We start from the raw sequence: 25270 nt of genomic DNA on the forward strand, positions 1-25270 counted from the left end.
CAAGGATATTGGGTTAGATTAGCTTAGATACCTCTAAGGCTTTACCCAGTTCTAAAATTATGATTATGCACATTAAAAATGGAGCACTATTATAACTATGTACCTGGGCAAAACCCTTCAATGTGTATTAGGAAAAGCAGGAGCAATTTGGTTGGCATTGTACCTTCACTGGAACAGGCAGGATAGCCAGTGCTAAAACTTTAAAGTAACACAGGTGTGGTTCTCCACCAATGCATAACCATAAAATTTTTGGTAAGTAGCTTGACCTCTCTGATCCAAACTAGGTAAAATGAGACCTGGTCTAAAAATTCAATGTGTCATATTCGACAGGAGCAGAACAGCCTAGTCTTGTAAAGATAAATGGTGAGTAAGTATCCCATTGTTCTGATTCCCAGGATTTGGAGGTATGGCAAAAACAAACTCTCTGGAACACATTTTATTTTTCATAGGGTGGGTATCAGAGATACTGAGTTCCCAATTAACAGTTCTTTGCAGTATGACAGGACGACAACACCATCTCTATAGAAAACTCAATTTTGCCAAGATTTTTCACTTCAGCTGCTAGACATTTTGTATGGAGAAGTTACAGTTTGAGTCTACTAGAAATAACAGTGGATGGGGAATAAATGATGGAATATCATCTGTTATCTTAGCCCAGACACATTGGAAAACACTCAAGAGCCAGAAAAATAATTTTGTTTCATTTTTCATTTTAACATATCAAAATAGGCAGATCCCATTTGGGCTCTCAGGGCTGAGTTCTATAAAGAGAATTAGAAAAAATGGGTAAATTGAGCATTAATAACAATTTACAATCCTTCAGATTATTTTCAATCAGTTTAGATTACATTAAAATGCATCTGACCCCTGTTGATTATCTTGGGGGCCTTCAATATTGGGCTATCTAATAAAATCAACTCAGAGACTTTGCATCATATAAATTCTAGCAAACCAGCCGAGTGATCTGTGATGCTCCATTGAAAAGCAAGATGCAAGTAGTTTATAGATCCTCTGTACTGTGCCTTGCTCACTTCTCAGAGATCAGCAGTGACTCTGATCCTAATGCTGATTGTCCCAACACAGCTGCACAGAGGGGTTGGTAATTAGAATTGCTAGAAGCTTCTCTTTTTCCATTATCAGAGATTAGTTTTTTATACTCTTCAGTTATCTTGAATCTTTTTACATGGACGTTTTCTTGGTCTCCATCCTGAGTGGTGATTGAGGTGCTACAAAGATTAGCATGTAACTTGATGAATGAGTGGAGTCTGAATTTGCTTTCCAAAGGGGTTATCATCCGAGGTAGATCACGGTATTTCAATGGGATTAGAAAAATCAGGCCCAGACAACAAAGTGCTTTGAGTTGTTAATTAAGGAACAGGTACTATCCATTAAGGAAGATAGTACAGCCATTGCCTTGTTTGGTGACATACACCTAAATCTCAGCAAATGTTATCAAAGAGGCTTTCTACATTTAGCCAAGGAAAATAAATAAATCCCTGGCATTCTTGACATTACTCTTAGTGGATTTTATGACCCTTTACTTAGCAGTTACCACCAAAGAATCATAGTATCTAAATAGGGTGATAACTTCATCACAGAAGTTTTAAACCCACAAATGTAGTCAGAGGAAGGAGCCTTTGCATTTTCAGTGTTGCACACAACTACAGCACTAACCACACTTTGTTAGAGTCTCTCAATGGATTGAAAGGTAGACTGGAGTAAACTCAAACAACATAAAAAGATGATTTTTGCTTTACCAAAGAATTCTTTGCCATCCAGTCCTTTAAAAGTAAACATCAAAAGGCTTTTTATTCTAAAACAGGACTTTATTCTAAAGCCTTTGGATTGAAAACACATCTCTAACTACACAGATGCTCTTGAAATTTCTTTACCTATGTATATACAGTGGCTGTATTTTATTACATGGTCAAAACTATGTGTGTCTTCACAGCTATAGATTCCTCTTTCCATTAATTCCATATGAATGATTCCTATTCAAACCAAACCTTGTCTAAATGTCTAAGCAAGGGGACTGAGAGAGTACAAGTCCAGGTCTTAGCTACCACTATATTTCAGACATGTGTAGGGTCTTAGCCCCAGATTGAGAATTAGGAAACCTGGATTCTATGATTCTAATACTAACATTTTAATGACTACTATTTATTTGGAATCTTTCAAATACTAGACATCATACTACATGCAATATAAATAGTGTAATCTCAATTATCCTACAATAACTCTTGGGAATAGTATCCCTATTTTAAAGATAAAAAAGACTTTTTTCAGAGTCTATGTAATTTTCTGAAGATATAGATGATGAGTTTACCTGCTCTAAGTTCATGTTCTTTCCCTTTCTATCTAATGTAGTGCCCTTAAATGAACCATAACTTGGTTCAGCCAAGGTTTTTCACTATAATATTAGAAATTTAGACTAAGTCATCAGAGTTTTCAACCCTAGTTACATAAAAGAACTGCCTGCAATGCTTAAAAACCACCAACAGCAATAACAAAAAAACCTAATGCATAGTATGTACCCTGGAGTAATTAATTCAAACTCATTGGGGTGGGGCACAGGCATTGTTTAACTCCCAAGTAGATTCTATTGTGCTGCTAGAGCTAATGATAGCCAGAACCATGGTGGATAGAATTCTTTCCAACCCTTTTAACATTCAAAAGCATAACTCTCAAGCAATTCTGGTCCTCATTGTCCCCCTTTTGGCTAAAAACACAACCTCACATAGTGACCATACTAAGTCATTTCATATTCTTTCTCACTAGATTGTTTTCTCATTCCCTCTAAACTTTTGCAGATAGAAAACAGACAACAACAAAATGAGCTCTTGAAATTATATATGTTTAAAAATTAACAGTTTATAAGTTCCCTGAATTTCATTATCACCTTTATAGAGAGAAAGAGGACCTAAGTAGAAACTAAGATTTCTTAATCACACTGGTAAAACAGAGAGCCATAACAAAGTGAGAAAGCTAGAGATGCTAATACCCAAGAAAGCTCCCAAATCAACTGCTTACCTACTTGGATAAGAGTCAGGTGGGGACCTTGACCTAATCTATAAGCCATCCTCATTTATTTTTGCATGTAAACTCTAATCACTGGTTGTTGAGCTCTCCAAATCTTGAGCTGGCAGAATTGTTGTTAGGGAATAATGGAAAGAATGGATTACACAAAATAAGTCCTTGAAGATACAAAACCAACATTAGAAAACCCATGACCATCATGCTTTGTTTTGTTGGGCTATGAGTATGGGATTTTGCTTAGAAAATGCTTTGATACATATAAATACTAACAAGGAGCTGGCAGAAACACAGGATTTATGTATGAGTGAGAAGAAAGCATGTTTTTTTTTTTAAGCAGAGGGAAAATCATCTCATTAAGTAGGTTTTTAATGACTCTCCATGGCCAAATTTATCTCACTTTAGTTAATGATTTCCCAGATGAGCTTATTCTCTCTGCTGTCTTTCATACTTCCCTCTAAATGCTGCAAGATTGGATCTGGACCTCATTCCTCCAGCAAAGAACACACACACACACACACACACACACACACACACACATATACACATACATACACACACGCACTAAGAATACATACACTAAGAATATATATATTTTTATACACACACACTATATATATATATATATATACATATATGTATATAAACTAAGAATATATAGTTTGTATTTTTGACTGATTGGTGTAACTAAATTATTCCAACAGTTACAAACACATTTGTAAATATTCACCCCATCATTGTCAAATCAATCCTGAAGCAGTTTATATTCAACTTCTCATCACTGTGACCAAAATCCCTGTCAAGAACAATTTAGAGGAAGAATAGTTTATTTTGGGTCAGGGTTTCAGATGTTCTATGGTCAGCTCATTCTTTGGGCCCAAGGTGAAGCAGAACATCATGGTCAAAGGGTAAAGTAGAGGACTGCTGCTCCACTCATGGCAGCCAGGAAGCAGAGAGAGAAGGGAAGGGGCTACAGAGAAGATGAGCTCTTCCAGGACATGCCCCCAGTGACCCACCTCCTTCAGCCATAACTCACCAGCCTACAGTGAACTGACTAGGTTACAACTTTCACATTTCAATCATTTTACCTTATATTCAAACCATAACACAGTTCTTTCAGCAAGCATAAACAGAATATAGTAACTATAATCCAAATCCTTTCTCAGGGGCCTTGGTTCGGAGAACTCCTGAAAGTAAGAATTTAAACTGAGTGGGATTTCCCTCCACTATTTTCTTAATAAAAATGACTGAATTGGCATAGCAGGCTTATCACAGCAAAAGTAATAAACAAAACTAAACAGCTCTGGATGGAACAGATCCCTGGATGGGTCTGTGTATTTCTCCTCTAGTCATCATGGTCACAGAATCTTTGAATAAAATTATTTTCAGGGTCATGAAATCAATTTTCTGTGGGGGAGAGATGAGCATTGTGGAGACCACATACTTCTGGCAATCCTAGGCAAAAGTTTGTTGGGGACAGTAGATCTATCTCTGAGAAATGTTAAGTTTTAAAGAGGTCTATCCCAGGCAAACATTTTAATTTCAAATGCTTTTGCTCTTACACTTAGATCTCCCACCTCCTGCAACCCGAGAAAGACCACCAGGATGTAAAACTGTGTTTGTGGGAGGTCTGCCTGAAAATGGAACTGAGCAGATCATTGTGGAAGTGTTTGAACAGTGTGGAGAGATCATTGCTATCCGGAAGAGCAAAAAGAACTTCTGTCACATTCGCTTCGCTGAGGAATACATGGTGGACAAAGCCCTTTATCTATCTGGTAGGTGTTCAGATGTGAAGACTGTGCCTACTGAGCACAAGGCAGAAATTGGGGATCAGAGTATTTACATCTGTAGCAGCTAAAATACAGTCTTAATGTTACCCACTATAGCTTTCAGAGATGGAAAATGCACGTTACTTCCCACCTTCCTCGTTAAATGCTCTTTGGTAGCTCCCAAAATGTCTATTAGATAACTCTAGACTCTTTAGATGTAGTATGATTATCTGCTCCATCTCTCAGCATCAATTCCCAAGTTTTCCTGCATACATTGTGTCCCAACCAACACTAAATAAATTCTAGCCCAGAATGTTCCATAGTATTTTTTTAATTTATTTCTTACATACATGACAATAGTGGAATGCATTGCATTCATAATTATCCATTCACAGCACAATTTTTCGTAATTCTGTATATAAAGTATATTCATGCAAAATTATGCCATTTTACATGAGCTCTCTTAATTTTTTTGCATTACAATTCTTAAAACACCTTTATACCACAATTTATCATATCTCTGTTTGTATATAAGGTATGTTGACACCAAATTCACATCTTCATACATGTATTTTGTATAATGATGACTGTCTCCTTCCACCATCCTTGCTATTCCCCTTCTCCCTCCTTTTCCCTCCCACCCCTATTCTCTGTCTAGAGGTAATCTTCTTCCCATGCTCTTCCTCCCTTACCCCACTTTGAGTCACCCCCCCTTATATCAGAGAAAACATTCAGCATTTGTTTTGAGGGGATTGGCTAACTTCACTTAGTATAATCTTCTCTAATGCCATCCATTTCCCTGCAAATGCCATGATCTTATTCTTTTTTAGTGCATTCTACAGTATTCTACAGTAGAGTATTTTAATAAGAATGTAAAGATCTCAAAAAGCGCTGAGTAGTTATACATTAAAGGCAATATACTGCTCAGAAAGCACCCATCTAAACATCACTGAAATCAGCTCTGTTAAAAACCATCACCTAAAAACATTTTCAGTGCTGCCAAAGGAAATAAACAGCGATCAGTTTTGTGAAAATAACTAATTTTTTCCCTTTAAACTTGAACCTGCTCCCTGGAAGTTCAAAAATGCTAGAAATCTCCTGAAAGGGATGGATGCTATCTTGCATTATAAAAGAAAGTGATTAAAACAAACAAACAGTCAGCCTGTCCCAGGCTACCACACTTGTTCTGTAATCCCAGTGGCTCTGGAGGCTAAGGTAGGAAGATCCCAAGTTCAAAGCCAGCCACAGCAAGGGTGAGGTACTAAGCCACTCAGTGAGACTCTGGCCCAAAATAAAATACAAAATAGGACTGGGGATGTGCTTCAGTGGTCAAGTGCCACTGAGTTCAATCCCCAGTACCCCCCCCCCAAAAAAAAAAACAAGCAAACAAAAATTCCTTAGAAAATGGACCAGAAAATATAAAAAGAATATAGAAAGGATCTTTATTATTGGATTTTAAGGATCTTTGGGAGCTGTACAGAGAACACCCACCCATAGCATCATAGCATCTTAGTATGGTTTATATAGAACTTTCATTTCATCCTCTTTTTGATTCTTTCCACAATCCTGGGTGACTTGGCAAGGTAATCATTTGTAGCTCCATTTTTCTGATGACTCAGATGATCAAGTAAGATGCATAGGTATAAGGGTACATTACAAACTACAAAGGGACCTAGAAAAGTTTGCTTATGAAATGTGTTTATTCTTCTTTATCAAACGAATGTATGGCTATTTTCCTGGGCATTATTCTTTAAAACATCTATATTGAGGTATAATAATTGACATACAATGACCTTCACATAGTTCAAAAATACAGTTGTACAATATTTGATATATGTATATACAGCTGTGAAACCATCACCATCATCATTCATCATAAGATGAATATACCTGCCATCCCCAAAAGCTTCCTTCATGCAATCTCTTCATCCTACCCCTCCCCACTTCCTTCTCAGGCAACCACTTATCTGCTCCTTATCAGATTAGTATGCATTTTCTAGAAATTCATATAAATGGAATCATACATTATGTATGCTCTTCCTTCCTTTGTATAGATCCATATTTCCCCCTTGGTATCATTTTTCTCTACACATGGATTTCCTTTAACACTTTTTTGTAGTGCAGGTCTGCTCCTGCACTACAAAAAAAATTTGTGTTTAAAAACAATATTTTCCTTTTTTGTGTTTAAAATTTGTGTTTAAAAACAATATTTTCCTTTTTTGAAAGATCTTTTTTGCATATTTATTTCTAGGTTGACAAGTTTCTTCACTCTTCTCTAGATGTTGTTCCAATAGCTTCTTGATTGCATTGTTTCCAACAATAAATATGATGTTGTCCTTACATTTCTTTCTCTGTACATAATGTGTCTTCTATCTATGGTTGCTTTTAAAATATTCTCTTTATTGATGATGTTGAGCAATTCAGTTAGGATATACATTGGTGTAATTGTCTTCATGTTTCTTGTGCTTGAGTCCATTAAACTTGTTCAATCTGTGAGTTATAATCAAATTTATTTTCCTCCCTTTATTTCTTCAAATATTGTTTCTGTTCCTTCCACTCTCCCCTCTATATCGGGGCTATAGTTAGGCATATATTTGGCCCTTTAACACTGTCTCACAGCTCAGTGGTATTCAATTCACTTTTTCAAAATAATTTTCACTCTATATTTCATTTTGGATGGTTTTTTTATTGCTATGTGTTTAAGATTTTTTTTCTTTTGCAATATCTAATTTGCCATTAGTCCTATTCAGTGATTTTTTCCCAACGTAGACATTGTAGATTAAATCTCTAGAAGTTTGCTCTTTTTCATATCTTTTGTGTTTCTACTTAATATGTTCAATATTTTCTCTAGCTGCTTGAATATATGATATCCAACTTTGATACTTGCTTTTATGTTATTAACTATTAGTTACGTTATCTGTATCACTTCTGGTTTTGTTTCAGTTGGCTGATTTTTTAATCTTAATTATGGGCAATATTTTTTTGCTTATTTGCACACTGGATAATTTTTATTTGATACCAGCTATTGTGGATTTTACCTTATTTGGCAACAGATACTTTTTATTCTTCTAAAAATCATTGAGCTTTGTTCTAAGATGAAGCTTAGGTAACTTGGGAACACTTGTATCTTTTGAGTTTTACTTTTCAAGTATTGTTCAGCAGGATCAAAGCAGTTTAGTCTACTGCTAATTTTTTCTCCATTATTGAGACAACCCTTCTGATTGCCTGGTACTCTGTGAAGTATGAGTTTTTCTGCTCAAACTGGGGGGAAGGAGTTTATCCTACCCCTGTGTGACCTCCAGAGATTGTTACCTCTAAGATTCAGGTGATTTTCACTTATTCTTATAGAAGACATTAACGCTCAGCTAAATAATGAGGGAGGATCTTCTGCAAATCTCTGAAGTGCTTTGTACAGATTTCTTCCTCTGGCACTGTGCCTTCTGAACTCAATTTGCCATAGTCTCTCTGGAATCCCAGTTCAACCCCCTCACCTTTGGAAGAACATCACGCTCTTTCGTCCTGAGTTCCCCTGAGACAATCATAGGGATCATTTTTATATGGTTCTTGTCTTTCAGTAATCATTGCCTTCATTTTCTAATGTCCAGTCTCTTAAAAAAAAAAAACATTGTTTCATACATTTTGTCCATATTGTAGTTATTTAAAGAGAAGGGCATATTTAACCCATACTACTCTATCTTATCAAGGAACAAAAATCTATGTTGTGCATTATTCTGAAGAATAGAGGAAAGCCCAACAGATTTGTAGTATGTAGTCCTGGATTCAAATTTTTGTTCTGCCATTTGCTAGTTGTTTGGTAAAGGGCAAGCTGTTTAACCTCTCTGATGCTCTCTTTGGTAAAATGTTTATCCTGAAAATTTGTGCTGAGAATGAAATGGAATATATATATATATATATATATATATATATATATATATAGTATATATACAGTATATATAGTATATTTATAGTATATATATAGTGTTTCTACTTAATATGTTCGCACATATACATACATATATATACATGTAAATACACACATATATATATGCACATACATACATACATACACATACATACATACACACACAAAAGCATCTACTTCAGCTCCTAAGACTTAAAAAGTACTTAACATTTTTCTTCACTTTTTGTTAAGAGACTTGACTTGGGTGGTGTAGCTGGTACAAAATTGGAGGTAGGGAGCTAAATGCTGGTTTTCTAAATCCCAATTCTGTACCACTCAGTTTTTACAAATGTACCAACTATTACAAATGTATCCACTTTTTTTTTGAGTTTCCCAAATTATGTGTCACCTGGGTTATATTCTACTCCCCATCATGGAGAAAAAAGTAACAGTAGACTAAATCGCTTTGATCCTGCTGAACAGTGCTCAAAAAGCAAGACCCAAACCACAAAAGTTAGCCAACTCAAACAGAACCAGAAGTGATACAGATAATGTAACTAATAGTTAAGAATGTAAAAGCAAGTATCAAAGTTGGATATCATATGTTCAAGCAGCTAGATAAAATATTGAAAATATTAAGTAGAAACACAAGATATGAAAAAGAGCCAAACTTCTAGAGATATAAACTACAATGTCTACATTGGAAAAAAAATCACTGAATAGGACTAATGGCAAATTAGATATTGCAAAAGAAAAAAAAAACTTAAACACATAGTGATGAAAAACCATCCAAAATGAAATACAGAGAGAAAATTATTTTAAAGAAGTGAGTTGAATATCACTGAGCTGTGAGACAACGTTAAAGGGCCAAATATATGCCTAACTACAGCCCTGATAGAGAGTGGAGAGTGGAAGGAACAGAAACAATATTTGAAGAAATAAAGGGAGAAAAATTCCAAACAAATGTATCTAGGAATTGATTTTTAGAGATTGAAATGCCAAGTTAATACATTTATATTTTACTGAATTCCTGTATGATGGTTTTACTGACACTCTTTTGTTTTACATTTTTTAAATTTTTTTCTGACAGCAGAATGCATTTTGTTTCATTGTACACAAATGGGGCATAACATTTTATTTCTCTGGTTGTACACAATGTAGAGTTGCACCTTTTGTGCAATCATACATATACCTAGGATAATGATGTTCATCTCATTCCACCATCTTACCTACCCCCATGCTCCTTCCCCTCCCCCCTCCCCTTTGGCGAAGCCAAAGTTCCTTCATTCTTCTTATGTCTCCTCCACCCATTATGGATCAGCATCCACTTACCAGAGAGAACATTTGGCCTTTGGTTTTTTGGGATTGACTTACTTTGCTTAGCATGATATTCTCCAACTCCATCCATTTACCTGAAAATGCCATAATTTTATTCTCCTTTTTATGCCACAGTTTCTTTATCCGTTCATCTAGAATGCCCTCCAATAGATGAATGGATTAAGAAACTGTGGTATATTTACTGACACTCTTGAAGTTATCCAAAGACCCCATAATTTGAGGCCACTATTTCCATTCTTCCCAGCCCTTGGTGCCGTATAAGGCTTATTCCAGATGCCATTACCCACAGAGCCACCTTCCTTCAAAGGTAAGTGGCAGATGAAGGAATGGAACTCACAAAAACAAGACTAATGGGCTGGGGTTGTGGCTTAGCGGTAAAGCGCTCGCCTCTCGTGTGTGAGACGGTGGGTTCAATCCTCAGCACCACATAAAAATAAATTTAAAAATAAACAAAATAAAAATATTGTGCCCATGTATAACTAAAAAAAAAACAAAACAAACAAAAAAAAAACAGGACTAACCCAACAGAATAGTAAATAGTTATTGGAGATGACATTGCAATTTATCTTTTGTTGATTCACCTTGGTAGCATATATAATCATGAAATAGAGAACTGGGGATTTTGTGGTCACTTGGAAGTGCTCTAACCACACCTGAAACACTGATCTTGTCCTTACTAGTCTGCTGTTCTCTCCCCCTTCCACTCAAACTTAGGTTACCGAATTCGCCTGGGTTCTAGTACTGACAAAAAGGATACAGGCCGGCTGCACGTTGATTTTGCACAGGCTCGAGATGACCTGTATGAGTGGGAGTGTAAACAGCGCATGCTCGCTAGAGAGGAGCGCCACCGGAGACGGATGGAAGAAGAAAGACTGCGCCCTCCATCCCCACCCCCAGTGGTCCACTATTCAGATCATGAATGCAGCATTGTTGCTGAAAAACTAAAAGGTATAGAGGCATTCAAGTTCCATGATTAAAAGAACTCTTTTCTTTAGGGAATTGTAATAAATATCATTGTATTATTTGTGAATATCCCACACGTGGATTCTGAGCATTTCTTGTGTTGGAGCCTTGCTGATAGAGACTTGTACCTAGTAATTCAAGATCCAGGAAATTTGTCCATGCCACCTATGTCTCTGCTTCTTCATTGTCTCAAGGGATGGTGTTTTCCCCTGTAGGCATTAGATGACTAAGAAGAAATAGTGTTTTCCCACTTTCCACATCAGAGACTATTAAGTGTGATTCATCACTGGGAACCTGTACATACCCTCGTTCATAATAGATGCAAGTAAGCTTTGAATTCTAAATTGAATGAGTGAATCAGCATGATATAATTTGATGTGACCCTAGTAAACCCTGGTAAAAATCCTCATTTTAAAGATGAGAAAATGAAGGCACGGAAGTAGTCACAGTGTACATTTTTCTTAGATTACTCAAAGACTTAGCCACAAATTACTAAAGGAAGACTTTTTTAATCTCTTAAAAAGGCCAATTTATTTCACACAGAGGCTATGGAAACTTCCAGACATTGCTAAGTCAGATTGCTTTTCCTTTAGTTTTGATTCATGTTCCTCTTGCTTGATTCTCAAAGCCATTTTTCTAATTTAACATTAATCAACCTGCCTGCTCTCTTCATAGTAGGTCAAACCAGTCTCTCATTTTCTGAGTATAGCTGATTTTATTAAATGAATGCTGATGTCCCATTGATCTTATTGGTGACTCCAACCCAGCTCTAATGGAATGAATTTGCTTCCTTCTTGTGCTCTCAGCTCAGCAAGATCCTGCTAATTCCACTCTCTAAATAAGTCTCACTCACCAAACTTATTTACATGACATACTCTAAGTGACTCACACTTTTAAGAAATCAGTTCTCTTTGGGTTGATTTAAACTTCTTGCAAAGTAAAAAGCAGAAAATATAGAATCTAGAATAGAGACACAGAAATAATCATACATTTTGAAAAATTGGGATGGCTGAAGGCATTGATAAGATGCCAGCTCCAAGACTTGCCTACTCACATGATACCAAACAAGTCAGTTTCAGTGAAAAACAAACATACAAAAAAAGAATTTTCTGGTAACGTGGCCCTCAAGAGAAACAAAAAACTGAGCATCAACATCAAGACTGTATCCAAGTAATGAAATGAAAAGCTGGTATAAAGAGAAGGCTGACCTCCTATTATATGCCTTCAATGAAAAAAGAGCAAGAGGCAAGAAGTTCAAATTGCAGTGAGAGATACTTCCACTTGACAGAAGGGTTTCTGGTCAGAGAGGGATGTGAAGCCCTAGAATGGGGATTCAGTGGGATGCTAATGGACTCTCCCTCTTAAGAGTCTGTAATAGCAGAGTGCATAAATGGCTTTCAGGGAGCTGAACCAGAAGCTTTAGAAGATCTGAGCTAATATCTTAACATCAGAGAATAACTCCTAACTAGCTGCAGACATCTACTATGAGGATTCTTCCAGCAAGAGAAAAAGAATGTGAAGAAATACAGAAATAAAATGAACTGCATCAAAATAGACTGTGACTGGGACTGAGAGGAAGGCCTAGAGCTATGGATTACGTGCAGGAGTGATGTTATAAAAGGTCAAAGATATGTTTATACCTAAAGACTTGCCCACTTACCTCTTTCCTAAGGCTCCTTTCAACACTATAATTCCATGGATCCTGGGTAAAGTTAATGTCAACATGAAGTTAAACTCACGACTCATGTTTATTTTTCCTTGTTAAAACATAGGATTAGAGAATTCTGAAGTTGCCTCACTGCTAACTCATAGCTCATTCTCATTCCTCTCCTCTCTCATGCAAGCATGCAGGTGTGTACACACACACACACACACACACACACACACTCTGAAAAGTTAGGCAATTTACAGTACATGAAAATTATAATATCTGTGCAGAAAAATGTTTTGTTTTTGTGGTGCTGGGGATCAAACCAGGATTTAAGCATGTATGCACTCTGCTACTGAGGCACACCCCAGTGTGGAAAAATTTTGTTAAGGAAACAACAAACAATTACATTTCTGAAATAACCTATAGCCAATCTAAGTACTTTTGGAGGCTTTTGTTATTTCTGCCTTTCTTCCTGCCTGCCCTTTATGTGCAGTGCACATGTGTGTGCGTGTGTAGCTCCTCATCCTCAGCAATTTACTAAACCATGATTGCCAAAAAGTCATGATGACCTCCTTGGCAGCATGTTGGAAAAATATTTTAATGGAGATTAGGTTGCATTTGGTAATTCTAAAAATAAACTCTTTTTTTCAGATGATTCCAAATTCTCAGAAGCTGTGCAGACCTTGCTCACCTGGATAGAGCGAGGAGAGGTGAACCGCCGCAGTGCCAACAACTTCTACTCCATGATCCAGTCAGCCAACAGCCATGTCCGCCGCCTGGTGAATGAGAAAGCTGCCCATGAGAAAGATATGGAAGAAGCAAAGGAGAAGTTCAAGCAGGCCCTTTCTGGAATTCTCATTCAATGTGAGTAGAAGTTAACAGTTCTTCTGGAAGGGTGAGAGGGTGCTTCCCTGAGTCACCACTTGTTCTCGTGGGAGCCCAGGCCTATAGAGCCATCATCCTGTGTTAAGGAGCAAGGCTATCTTCCTCCACCATCTCGTGTTCTCTTTGTATTGCCAAACACCAAAGCTCTAGTTTCACAGGATTCATGTGAGCATCTCCTATTTTCATTTCCTCTGGTGTATCTACTTCAGATCCTTAGAAATACTGATACTTAGACCACATTCTGTACTTGATAGTACCAAGCTTCAGTGAAGGGGGGGTATTTTATTGCTGACATTAGGATATAGCATTAGTATTTTTCTGGGGGGAGGTTTGGGAATTGAACTCAGGGGCCCTTTACCACTGAGCTGCCTCTCCAGCCTGTTTTAAAATTTTTATTTTGAGTTTTATTTTAAGTTTTATTTTAATTTTATTATTAAGTTCCTGAAGTGGGCCATGACTTGTGATCCTCTTCCCTCAGTCTCCTGAAAATAGTAGTCATGTGTCAGCATTTTAAAACTGTTTTTCTTCATATTTGCCTCATTGTCATTATTTTAATAAGCTTTTTATGGCCTTTTAGTGATAAAAATTATAATTCCTAAGATGTGATTGAATAAAAAACAAATTTGCTACTTCTATTTTTTATATTTAGTTTCTTCTCTTCCACTGCCTTTTCTGAATATGATAGACACTGTGACAGGGTGAAAAGCCATTGAAATGGGCATCTTTTAAAAAGAAGTACCACTTTAAACCTTTTCAAGTTTTCCTAAATGAGATAAAACAGATAAATTGTCAAGTCATTTTTTTGTTCACCATCTTACAAAATTACACACTCATAAATTTTCAGTAAGGAACTACACTCACCTTAAGAATAAGGGTGCAGTTTTATACTTTGAGTTTTAAACAGTTATGGTCCACTCTTCCTATACTTGCTACACTTGCTTTATATATAATTAGGATTAAGGAATTGTTCCATTTTCCACTTGTATTTGGAAGTATATATGGGCATAAAGCCCAGGAACTAAAAATGTATGTCTTCAGGACTTCAGAGTAAGTAGAAAAAGAGAGCAGCAAGTATTATAGGAATATAAATCCTTAACTCACTAGATGACAGTGCAAACTGGGTTATAAAAAAACAGTACCTCCAGATTTTCTTACTGTGAACACCCCAGCCTAGCAGGGGCTCTTGTCCTGCTTTTCTTTCTCCAGAATTGTCATTCATATCATATCTAAGCTTCTCCTCTCTTGAACTGATTAGGATAAAGCCCTAGAATATTTGTACATATTTCTCCATTTAACATTTTAAGAGACCCTGAAAAATACTCTCTAGGACTGCACTTACACAGTCTTCTTCCATAAAACTTACATTTTCCAGTCAACAAGTCTGTCTAGGTATCCTTAAAATAGGCAGTCCATCTTAGGTTTTGATTTGATGATTCTGATTAAATATACCTCAGAATAGTAAAAGGAAAAATTCTATTGAAATGAAACATCCCAGATTATTTAAAAGGGCTAGTTAATGAAAGAACTCAGTGGTAGAAGTTACTGGTACAGTTTGTTTCTGCAGTATGTAAGGTCAGTATACTAACTAAACACAAGTACTAAACTAAAGCACGTTTACTGTGTCTCTTACCTCTCTTGTCTGAATAAATACACACTGTTTATATTAAAACTTAAGCCATCATTTCATCTCAAACCCTGGAGGTTCTGTTTTTTCTTTCTATATATTGATGTCTCTTCCTTTGAGTCCCCTTTAAAATCATAGCCAGCACACATAACCTGTTCCAAGTTCAACCATGGCCTAGTACAATGTTATAACAAAAAGACACAAAAGCCTAATGTTTCTTCTATTTCTCTCCTCCTGTCTTTTGCCATCCCTGGATGATACTCTGGCCTGATCCAAATGCTGATTTGATGCTGCAGTTGAGCAGATAGTGGCTGTATACCATTCTGCCTCCAAACAGAAGGCATGGGACCACTTCACAAAAGCCCAGCGTAAAAACATCAGCGTTTGGTGCAAACAAGCTGAGGTTGGTAACTTTTTACTCTGGTAGTTCCTCAGGGGGATAGTTTCTTTCTTTAACAAGTTATTGATTTGGAATTTAGCCAGAATTAAATAGTGCCAAGCTCCCATGGTCACAACAAGGCCCTAATGAAAGACTAAGACATGTCCTATAGCCTGTCACGGTGTCCAGAACACCTGCTGTCAAAAGGGGAATAAATGTATGTATGTTGTCTTGAATGCATTCTGCTGGCTGGAAACCTTAGTAGTGAAAGTGTATCTGGGATAATTATAAGTTTAATTCTCTAAACTAGCTATTCTTGAGCACAACAATAATTACACCTGTGTTTCTAGTGTTAGTAATATTAGGGCTGTCTTAACATTTATTGGAGTGTCTTGACAATTGAGACTAGAAGCTAACTGGTGTTACATTGGAAAAAAAGAAATTTCTGAGCTTCTCTTATCAAACCTGTTTAGCCATCTTTAGAGGTAGCAGATTTAAAGGTAACAGAGGATTTTCATTTCAGATTAAGGTTGGCACACACCTCTCTGCTAATGCTCAATTAACAGTGTTAACTTAATACTATAATATACGTGATGTCATTAGGTTGCTATTCTGAATTCCAAGATTAAAAACCAAGATGGGGGACTGGGGATGTGGCTCAAGTGGTAATGCGCTCGCCTGGCATGCGCGGGGTGCTGGGTTCAATCCTCAGCACCAATAAAAATAAAATAAAGATGTTGTATCCACCAAAAACTAAAAAAAATAAATAAATATTTTTAAAAATCTCTCTCTCAAAAAAAAAAAAAAAACAAGAAGGGAGGGGCTGGGGTTTGGCTCAGCGGTAGAGTGCTTGCGTCACACATGCAAGGCCCTTGGTTCCATCCTCAGCACCACATATAAATAAATAAAATAAAGTTATTGTGTCCAATTACAACTATAAAAAATAAATATTTAAAAAAAAAACAAGATGGGAGTTTGTTTTCACTGATCTACCTTTGGAAATGGTGTTATATATATACCATGAATTCTTCTGTTTCTATGGGCAGCTTCCTTACCCAGTCCTGATATATTTCAATCTATATGTACAGCAACTTCATTTCTGGGTACTCTTTATCAGTCTGGTAACAATTTCATTGTATCTATCAATGCAGGTTGTCATATTTTTTAACAATTACATATCATTTATAAAACATTTACTTTTTTGTGGTGCTGGGAATGAAATTCAGGACCTTGCTCATGCTAGGCAGGTGCTCTACCACTGAACTACATTTATGTGGCACATTCACATTGATTATCTCACCTACGTAGGCTCATGTTAGACATGGTATAATGGAAAGAGTATTAGACTTAAAGTCAGTCATCAATTCAAATCTCAGCTCTGCTATGTTTGTAGCTGTGCATATTGAAACAAGTTATTCAGCCTTTCTCAGTCTCTATTTCTCCATCTGTAAATTGGAAATAATGAAACCACTCTTAGAAAATTAAATGAGTTAAGAAATGTGTAAATAGTTTGAAAATGTAAATAGCATTTCACCTAATTATTAACAACTTGATAAGGGATAATGAGTAGATATAGAATCCATGTTTTACATGTAATACTGAAGTGCAGAAATGTTAAGTGATTCACATGAAATTACATAACAAGCAAGTGAACTAAAAATTCTCACTCTGAGCTCTGGTACAAAGTGATTTAACCTAGGTAAGCCTTTGATTCCTAACCTTTAAAATGAAGGCAGTGATCTCTTCACTGTGTCCTTCATGAGAATACATGAGACAATTTGTGTGGGAACAGTTCAAAAGCCATGAAGAACATTTAGAAGAACATGATCCAAACTCCATTCATAAATTGATGACAGTCTCTGAGCCATCAATTCTGGCACAGCAAAGGGATATGGGAGTCATTTGAGAGAGAAATCCCTGAAGACATCTGTCCAATGACTGGGTAGGGCCATAAAAAGCCAATAGCATCTTTACTTATTAAAAACAACTAGGAGCAAAAAAAGGAAACAGCTATCCTTCTGTAGCACAAAGTGAGTTTAGAATTTCAGGGCTAACTCATGTTGTTGATCCTCTGCAAACAAAACTCAACATTGGGATTCAAAGGTTTACTGAGTACTTTCTCTGTCTCAGGCATTGTGACAAGTAACACAGGATGAAATAGTCTTTGCCCTCTGGGAGCTAAAAGGGGAATGAAAGTGGTCAAGAGGAGAAGTGGAGTTTTGTACACTAAATTTCAAATATCTGAACTCATTAGTTCAGAAGAATAAAGGTTGAACAAAAAATGCTCAGTGTCTTAACAATTGTAGAAAAGTAGTACAAGGTAAGTATCCCTTATCCAAAGTGTTGGAGCCAAAGTGTTTCATATTTTGAGTTTTTTCAGATTTGGGGATATTTGTGAATACATGAGATTTCCTGTGGATGGGACCCAAGTCTGAATAGAAAATTCATTTATACTTTATATGCACTTTATACACATAGCTTAAAGGTAATTTTATACAATAGTGTACCTGCATTTTGATTGCAACCTGTCACATGAGATAGGAGTGGAATCTTCTACTATGGCATCATAACAGCCCTCAAAAAGTTTTAGATGTTAGAACAGTTTGGTTTTCAGGTTGGGCATTAAATCAGTCTATACTGTCTCCTCCTTCCCTTCAATACATATATACTTGTATCTCTCCTAGGGTTAGAAGAAGCTATATGACCAGCCCCACCCTTTAAGGCAAGCCCTGTTAGTACAATGTTGCCATTTTATAGAAGGAAGGGAGCCTCCGGTTAGAGCACTGGCCTCCAAGCTATTACCCTTTTGTAAACTGCATTGAAATAAAATATTCCCCATGGATATTATTTGTCAGGGATCTACTAGTTATATATCAAGTCTACCTATGTGGTAGGAATATACTTTAGTTTAATGAGGTTCACAGTAGAGATAGCTGTGCCAGTGAGATGGACATTTCTCTGGGCCTGAAGAGAATTGAGAGCTATGCACCCTATTAGCCAATATTGTTATGGAGCTTCCTTGGCAGAGTGATGAGGATAAAGTACACAGCCAGTATGACTTGCCAAGAGCTATATGTTTCATATTGTGCTTTGCAGACTTTGTGGAAAACCCAAAATATTTCTTATCTATTAAATTGGATTTAATTAAGGCCCACCAGGAATATCTCAATCTCAGTAAGTAAAACTACTTACTGGGATATAGCTGGATATAGCTGTGGGATATAGCTGTGGGATATAGCTGGTGACCTTCCACTGATTGCGTTCCCTAAACTTTATATTGGTGCCTCTTAAGTTGTTGTTTGTTCATGTTATTATTTTTGTTTTTGTTTTTTTACCTTTGTAAACTATCACTTCATAGCAGGCCACTGTGAGGACTGAAAGGAGGTAGCCTGTGGAAAGTGAAGAAACTATCCTCTTAAATTGTGGCCACATCTTAGCACCCCACTGGAAAATCAAAGCATCCCAAAGACTTAATAAACTTGACTGCCTTTTTCTTGACCTTGGCATCAATGCTACAACTTATGTGTCAGGCATTTCATCATGGTAGAAATTTCTGGTCCTTAACCTTTTCACCAGTTGCCTTTGGGGAAAATTAGTTGGTCACCTCCTCATGTCATAAAATATCTGTTATTTGTTTCATTGTCATCCTTCTATGAGCAGCCAACACTGCCTTACTCTGCTCAGAGACAGGGTATGGAGTAAGAAGGAAAAGGCCTCACCTTTGGGGAGTTCAAGCACTAACTTTGGCAGCATATGTCAGGGAAACTAATTTGCTAATATGTCTTTACTTTCCTGATTTATATGTGTGTGGGTTTCCTGCAAATACAGTTGTAAAGGGTAGTAAGAGAAAGCTGAAGTCCCACCCCTTACTGAAAGTTAGTGTCCACAGTGACTACTAGCATTTGTCTCTGTCACTGAAACTCTATTTTTTCTACAGAATCATTAAAAATTTTTGTGTCTCTGAAGCATGCCCTACACCAAAGGCTAGACCTTGGATGATGTATAAAAACTAGAGCCAGCAGGAGAAACTGAAGAGAGAGTCCCTTGCATCCTCCCTAATATCAGATTTTATACCACTGGGCCAGAGGAAAAGGGGCCTGATGATTGCTAGTATTCTTGTAAAGTGAAATACTATGATTGATAAAATAACTTTCTCTCTAGATTTTCAGGCCTACCATTCCAAACTCTGAAGAACTGTTTGCAGATAGACATTCCAACCATCCACATACCCTCGTTTTAGGACACATTTGCACTAACATTGTCTGTTGGCTTTCAGCTACCAAAAAAAAAAAAAAAAAACATTATAACCCAATTTGAAACAACCTAATTTGTATTTTCATTATATATCATATAATATATATTGATCAAGTACCTGTGTTTGTGCTTTGCTTCATTGTATTAAATGATACCTCAGAATCAAATTGCTAATATAAGTATAGAAAGCTATCTCCCTGTCCTCTGCTCCTTTTCATTCCCTCATGACCCTTTCCCTGCCAAGTTTCCTGTTAATGTTGAAAATCCAGGTAAGTAGAATCTTGTTACAAATTTAATAAGGAATGTTGATTTTTCTGGTAATCATGTTACTATCATAAAATACAAATAAGATGAATTTAATTCCACATAAATTTTTGTGAAACTATTGTTAGATAATTAATGTGTAATTAATTATGATTTTCTTACTTTATAATAAATCAAAAACACCAGCTAGTGCAAAAGTAATTCTTTTCAGGCACTTCCCTCTGTCTTGGGTTTCAATTTAATTCCATCTGAAAGTACATTTAATTGTCCATTGTGGAGCAGTAGGAATTTCTAAGCTTCTGAAAAAGTAACTATTAGAACAGATGCAAAGACAGTATTGTGCCATTTTAGAAATCACTAACAATTTACTATTGAACTGAATGATAGCAAATATCTACAGTGGGCAATAAAGTAGCATAAAATCTTTAGAAGGGCCATCTTACCTTATTTGATGTACTGTTAGTGTCGTGAATTGGTTGTTTTTTGGTAGAGATTTACATACGCAAATTCCCAAAAATGGTTTTGCATGGCATTGGTGCTCTTTTAGTTTCAGCTCTAGAAAAACAGAGAGGTAGCAATTTTCTTTTCTGTCTGTACTTCAGTAGCTTAGAATCCTTTCCTTTTATATACCTACGTCTGATCTAGGTAAAGCACCTTTTCCAGACACATGCCACCTTATAGCCCCTCACTCTGAAGGTATTGGTTAGGGTTTGCTTCCCAAAGTAGAGCTTTTCTTATCTAACCAGAGAATGCAGAAAATGGGTATCTCAACTATAAAATGCTATAATGGTAAGGTTTTCAAAGAATTAAGATCTCACTCATTTTTCTTGGAGGTATAGTCATTTACTAAGTGATTCCTATGACTTCACTTTAGTATGGTACCCCATAACCTCTGCTGTTCTCTTTGCTTTTATAGCATTTGTGTGACTTAGTATTGGTTATTTATAGAAGAATAATGCTATGAGTCTTTCTTTATAGCTTACAACAGTTGACTAGTGGGTAGAGGACTCTGAGCTCTGCTAATTTACTTAACTGAACAACTTAGAGCAAACTTCCTTTTTTTTCTTATCCTCATTTCATTGTCTGCTAAAGCAAATGGTAATTCTTGTTTCTAGAGTATTTTGAAGCATTTAGGTAAAATTTGCCCCTAAGTCTGTTATATTTCTAGGGAGTTTTGTAGTTGTGAAAGACATCTAGATAAGCCATATCACATAATGACTGAACTTTTTATATTTCTAAGAAGAGATTATGGTTTCTTGTCAGCTAGAAACACAAAGATGTTTTGTGGATGTTGAGCAGCTACAGGAAGTATCTTAGCTCTCAGATTTTCCTGCCCTGGGATATTTCCCTAGAAGAAACATAATTCTTCTGGGAAACACTAACATTCCTAGGGTTGTGTGACATGTGTGAATTGAGAGTTGATCTCTGTTTATACCTTCTGACAGTGTACATTTTTGTTAGTCATCTAGAAAGCCTCAACTTTTCCTCATGCAGTAAGTTGTACAATACTGTAATTTGCCAATGTCAAACCTCATTATAATCACCTTTCCAGTAACAGCTCTGATGATAACTGAAATTCAGTCTCCTGAGATAGAATGAGTCACAGCAATAAGAAATTCCTTTATTTTTCTCTGTGCGATGAGTTGGAATAAGACATAATAAATCTCTCTTATGACACAGATGTTTAAAGTTCATTTTTCTCAAGCTAGTCATTATTTTATTCTATTTAAAATAATACACCTTCAGTACATGGAAGATGCTGTATTAGCATCTGATTTTTCTATTACTTCTTTTTAAAAGATATTTATTTTTTAGGTATAGATGAACACAACGCCTTTATTTTTATGTGGTGCTGAGGATCAAACCCAGGTCCCACCTGTGCTAGGCGAGCGCTCTACCGCTGAGCCACAATCCCAGCCCCCTCTATTACTTCTTAACTTTGCAATGATACTGAATAGCTCACCTTTTAAAGGGCCTCTTATTTATTTAATGAAAACTTATCCTGAAATAGAAATCATTATTTTTTCTTGATAAGAGGAATAAAAAAGGAGAAACTTAGTTGGAATAGTGACTAATTGCAGTGTTAATTATTAAGAAATCCATTTTAAATATATATAATCCCCACAAATGGTGGCAATTTTTACCTGACAGCTTTGGATACTTTCTGTATGAAACCTAATAGGGGTCAATCTAGGCAAGGAATTTTCAACTCAGAACTAAGGGGCCTCTGACAGGCATTAAGTAGCCTTTAAATGATTTTGAGCTGCTCCAAAATGCACAGTTACCCTGTTTACTTTTTCTAATGTGACTTTCCCAGTATGATCTTGATAATTTGCAATGTTCTTCATGTCTTCCTGAAGAGCTTTATTTATATCAGGTAGCTTGTCTCTAAAGCATGAAGAACTTTCTTCAGCAACATTTACTTTTGTTTGAAAAAATATACTTATCTTTTTCTCTGCATACAGAATTCTGAACAAATTAATATTTTTATTTAAACTTTAAAGATAATATTCCACTGAGTTCTTGGTTTTATCATTTCTGAAATAAATGAAAATTATTGAAATTATTCCCCTCTATATAATGTTGTGTTTTCCTCTATCTGCTTTCAAGAATTTCTCTTTTCTCTTGTTCCTAGACATCCTTTTCTCCACACATATCCCGCTTGGAATTAACTGATCTCTTTGAATATGTAGACTGGTGTCTTTCATCAGATTTGAGAAGCTATCAACCATTATTTCTTCACATATTTTCAAATCATTCTCTCTGGAGTTTCATTTACATGTAGGTTAGACCTTTGAATAATCAGTGCAAGCAGACAATTCTCTGAGCTTCTGTTATTTAAAAATTTTAATATATATGTATATATTATAAAATTGTGTATTTTATGTACATCTACCTTTTAGCTGTATATATTTTCTCATGTTCTTCAAATTGAACACATATGTATTATTCTATGTTTAAGTTCTCTCTTTTTTCTGCCATCTCTATTCTACTTAGGCTCATCCAATTATTTTTATTTTGGGTATTATATTTTTTCAATTTTGGAATTACCCAGATGTGATAATCAGCAGATAAGGAATTAAAACAGCTATTATATCTATACTCAATTATATAAAAGAAATATGGAAAATATAATACGTATCAGAAAAAGAATTTTTTTTTTTTGGCTTTTTAAATTTCCACACAAACCACTCTTGGCTTTCTTATTTTCATACAAGAGAACCTTTGACCCAGAAATTTTGACTCATTTTTAAAGTTTTTGACCTTCTACCAAGATTCCCTATCTTTTTATTCATTGTGAGCATATTTCCTTTATATCATTGAACATAGTTATAATAGCTGGTTTAATTCAATTCTTTGTCTGTTAATTACCACATCTGCATTATTTTAAAGTTGGTTTCTGCTGATTATCCTTCCTCTTGGAAATGGACCATCTCATCATGGTTCTTCATATATCAAGTATTTTGGACATTATCCTGAATAAGTATGAATATTATACTTTAAAGATTCTAAATCCTGTTATGTCCTTCTAAAACCGTTGATCTTGTTTTGTTTTAATGGTGAATTTGTTTTGTTCAATTCAAGCTGGAAATCCTTTCTTTTGGGTGGCAGCTTAAATATCATTTCAAGGCTGGGGTTATAGCTCAGTGATAGTGTGCTTGCCTAGCACATGTGAAGCCCTGGGTTCGATCCTCAGCACCACATAAAGATAAATAAATAAAATAAAGGTATTGTATCCACCTACAATTGTAAAAAGTATTTTTGAAAAATGTCATTTCAGAGATTTTAACCTTAGCGATGCTGTGTGGAAAATTCCTGTGCTCTCATGGATGAGAGGCCATGCAAAAATTTGAACAGATCTCATATACAGAATTTGAAGTGCTCACTATCTTGCATATTCTCATTCATTCTCATTCTCATATTCTATTCTATTCTCTTCTCTTCTCTTCTCTTCTCTTCTCTCTCTCTCTCTCTCTCTCTCTCTCTCTCTCTCTCTCTCTCCCCTCTCTCTCCTCTCTCTCTCTCCCCTCTCTCTCCCCCTCCCTCCCTCCCTCTCTTTCTCTCTCATTTTCTCCTTTTGAGATACCCTCCTCATTTTCTAGTGCCTGTCATTGCCTTGACCTCTCTCCTTGAGTTATTTAGACCACAAATACTGGGTTGTTTATTACAAATATAGCCACCCTGTGAGTAGCTAACTCTGGTCTTCTCTCAGACTAAAAGGCCCTTTAAAAATTGAGACTCATCTTATGCTGTTCTCTTCCTCCAAGTGTCAGCTCCTCTTCAAAATATGCCTGCTTTTGTTGACTCTCCAATGACATCGAGGATTTACAGGTTTTGTTTTGTTTTGTGTTTTGTTCAAAGATTATAGTTATTATCTATGAGAGGGTTTGTCTGGGAGGAGTTTACTCCTGACAGCTCATTTTTACCATAACTTCTAAAACTTCAAGAATTCAATTAAGAATTCTGTCGAGTAAAACTGTAAGAGAGGGAAAAAGATGGCAAGCAGCAAAATTAAAGTGTCCAACATGGGAAGGTGAAAATGGCAAAAACCTTAAGAAAAAGTCCAGAAATCTGCATGAGTAAGAGATGAGGAGCCTTTTATGTCCAAAAGCAATTTCTAATGTGGGGAGGGAAATAAGAATTATAGACTGTCAGAGCTCTGGGTCTGCAAAGAAAGCTCAATGCAAGACACAGTATACCCAGGTGTGCTTTCTCTAATAAGACTGTTTTGTCTCAATATGCTCTTTTGCCTTTGCCAAAAGAATGCTGAGATTTTAAAAATATGTCCAAAAAAGCTGCATTATATTATTTTTAACTCTACTCATTTCCTCAACATTATTAAGGCTTTCCTACCTTAAAAGCATACTTTTTAACCTTAGGAAATTCGCAACATTCACAATGATGAATTAATGGGAATCAGGCGAGAAGAAGAAATGGAAATGTCTGATGATGAAATAGAAGAAACAACAGAAACCAAAGAAACTGAAGAATCAGGTAAAAAATGTTTGTTTTGTTTTGTTTAGCAAACATCTTTTGGGGCAATATTTTTAAATGTTTAACACAAAGTAAGATATGGTCATCAACCCACAAGACTGGACATCAAATAGAAATAATTTATGGGGCCTTTAGTTAAATATCACCATCGTGTCTATAGGATTTTCTATGGTTTTCATTTATCCCAATCTTCCATTGAATGCCTAAATAAAAG

At 36.0% G+C, this 25270-nt stretch overlaps 1 protein-coding gene across 3 annotated transcripts in view; it reads left to right on the forward strand.

Moving 5' to 3' along the window:
* Nucleotides 1-25270, forward strand: part of Enox2 (ecto-NOX disulfide-thiol exchanger 2) — a 312579-nt gene that overhangs the window by 250889 nt on the left and 36420 nt on the right. For all 3 annotated transcript variants that reach the window (XM_077793746.1, XM_077793748.1, XM_077793747.1), the window contains 5 exons: nucleotides 4602-4808; nucleotides 10756-10989; nucleotides 13307-13519; nucleotides 15461-15567; nucleotides 24942-25056. In XM_077793746.1, coding sequence (XP_077649872.1) covers nucleotides 4602-4808; nucleotides 10756-10989; nucleotides 13307-13519; nucleotides 15461-15567; nucleotides 24942-25056 — 876 coding nt within the window. The remainder of the gene's footprint in view (nucleotides 1-4601; nucleotides 4809-10755; nucleotides 10990-13306; nucleotides 13520-15460; nucleotides 15568-24941; nucleotides 25057-25270) is intronic.

Source organism: Urocitellus parryii, chromosome X (assembly GCF_045843805.1).
Source record: "Urocitellus parryii isolate mUroPar1 chromosome X, mUroPar1.hap1, whole genome shotgun sequence".
NCBI classification, from domain to species: domain Eukaryota; kingdom Metazoa; phylum Chordata; class Mammalia; order Rodentia; family Sciuridae; genus Urocitellus; species Urocitellus parryii.